Source organism: Austrofundulus limnaeus, unplaced genomic scaffold (assembly GCF_001266775.1).
Source record: "Austrofundulus limnaeus strain Quisiro unplaced genomic scaffold, Austrofundulus_limnaeus-1.0 Scaffold2678, whole genome shotgun sequence".
NCBI classification, from domain to species: domain Eukaryota; kingdom Metazoa; phylum Chordata; class Actinopteri; order Cyprinodontiformes; family Rivulidae; genus Austrofundulus; species Austrofundulus limnaeus.
This window is the reverse complement of record NW_013955080.1, coordinates 2631-3724: the sequence shown is the minus strand read 5'-3', so window position 1 is coordinate 3724 and position 1094 is coordinate 2631. Positions and strand designations below refer to the sequence as shown.

Genomic DNA, 1094 nt, shown 5'->3' with positions numbered 1-1094 from the left:
CCCGCCCTCAGCTGGGAAGTCTCACCTCCGTACACGTCATCCATGCAGACAATCCCGTCACCTCCCTTCAGCAGGTGAGTGATGGTTACTGTGGCGGCGAGCCCCGACGCGAACGCTAGAGCTGGGGGGGAAAAAAAGGCACAAAAGAGGAAGTTTAAAATGAAAACGTGAAGCAATAAGCAAAGACATTTTGAGCTCAGGTGTGATTCACTTACAGTACTTTGCTCCATCCAGCGCTGCCACGGCCTTCTCAAGACAGTTTCTGGTTGGATTACCACTCCGACTGTACTCAAAACCCTAAAAAAATACAAATAAAGTTCATTTTAGTTCAAGCGTGTTGTGTGTGAAAGGTGCGTGAAGTCTGAAGTTGCGTTGTCTGCTCCAAAGTACATCAGGCCTGTTGTTACAAATAATTAATCTTGAGATACACAAGTGTCAGTGCCACAGCTGGCCCAGATGTGGTGCTGGTCCATGCATATACCACCTCTGGCAAACCACAACTGAGCCACCAAATGGATATTATTCTTTGCAGTACCTGGACCAAGTGTTAGTGTGTTTAGTTCCTTATCTGGGCCAGATCTAGGCCAAACAAACGTTGCTATGTGGCATGGATGTTGCTTTAGTGAGAAAAGCCACCTGGAACAACATACTTATCCATAAACATACAAAAACCTGCGACCCTCCGACTTTAGATGTGTTTGGTCTGTACAAATCATTTACCAGTTCACAGTAAAACAAGAATTAATACAACACAGATGATTCATTGAAAGTATAATTAGGTTAGAGAGAAATCAAATAAAATGCAATCCAGTTTGGCAAGTCAGGTGTGGTTCCCTCTTCGACTTGTATTAAACTGGGAGAGTAGTTTTGGTTATGTGGAAAACAATGCGAGTAATTWACTTTTTCTGTTTGAGTGCACTGTCCCAACTTGTACACAATACACCCGTTTTACATAATCATTAACAGAAACTACGTGGGGGGAGGGGGGGGGGCATTGATTGGTCTAGTGTTTCCCATAGTTGGGGAAACATCAAGGTGGGGTCCTGAAAAGATTTTCTTAATTTATTACATTTTTGCCTTAGTTGTTACAAAGG

General features: G+C 43.4%; 1 protein-coding gene across 1 annotated transcript in view; it reads right to left on the bottom strand.

Annotated features, from left to right (window-relative positions):
• cth (cystathionase (cystathionine gamma-lyase)) overlaps positions 1-1094 on the bottom strand; it is an 11395-nt gene that overhangs the window by 9505 nt on the left and 796 nt on the right. Inside the window, exons 2-3 of the mRNA XM_014000078.1 lie at positions 216-297; positions 26-121 (exon numbers count right to left, since the gene is read on the bottom strand). Of these exons, the coding sequence (XP_013855532.1) occupies positions 26-121; positions 216-297 (178 nt within the window). The remainder of the gene's footprint in view (positions 1-25; positions 122-215; positions 298-1094) is intronic.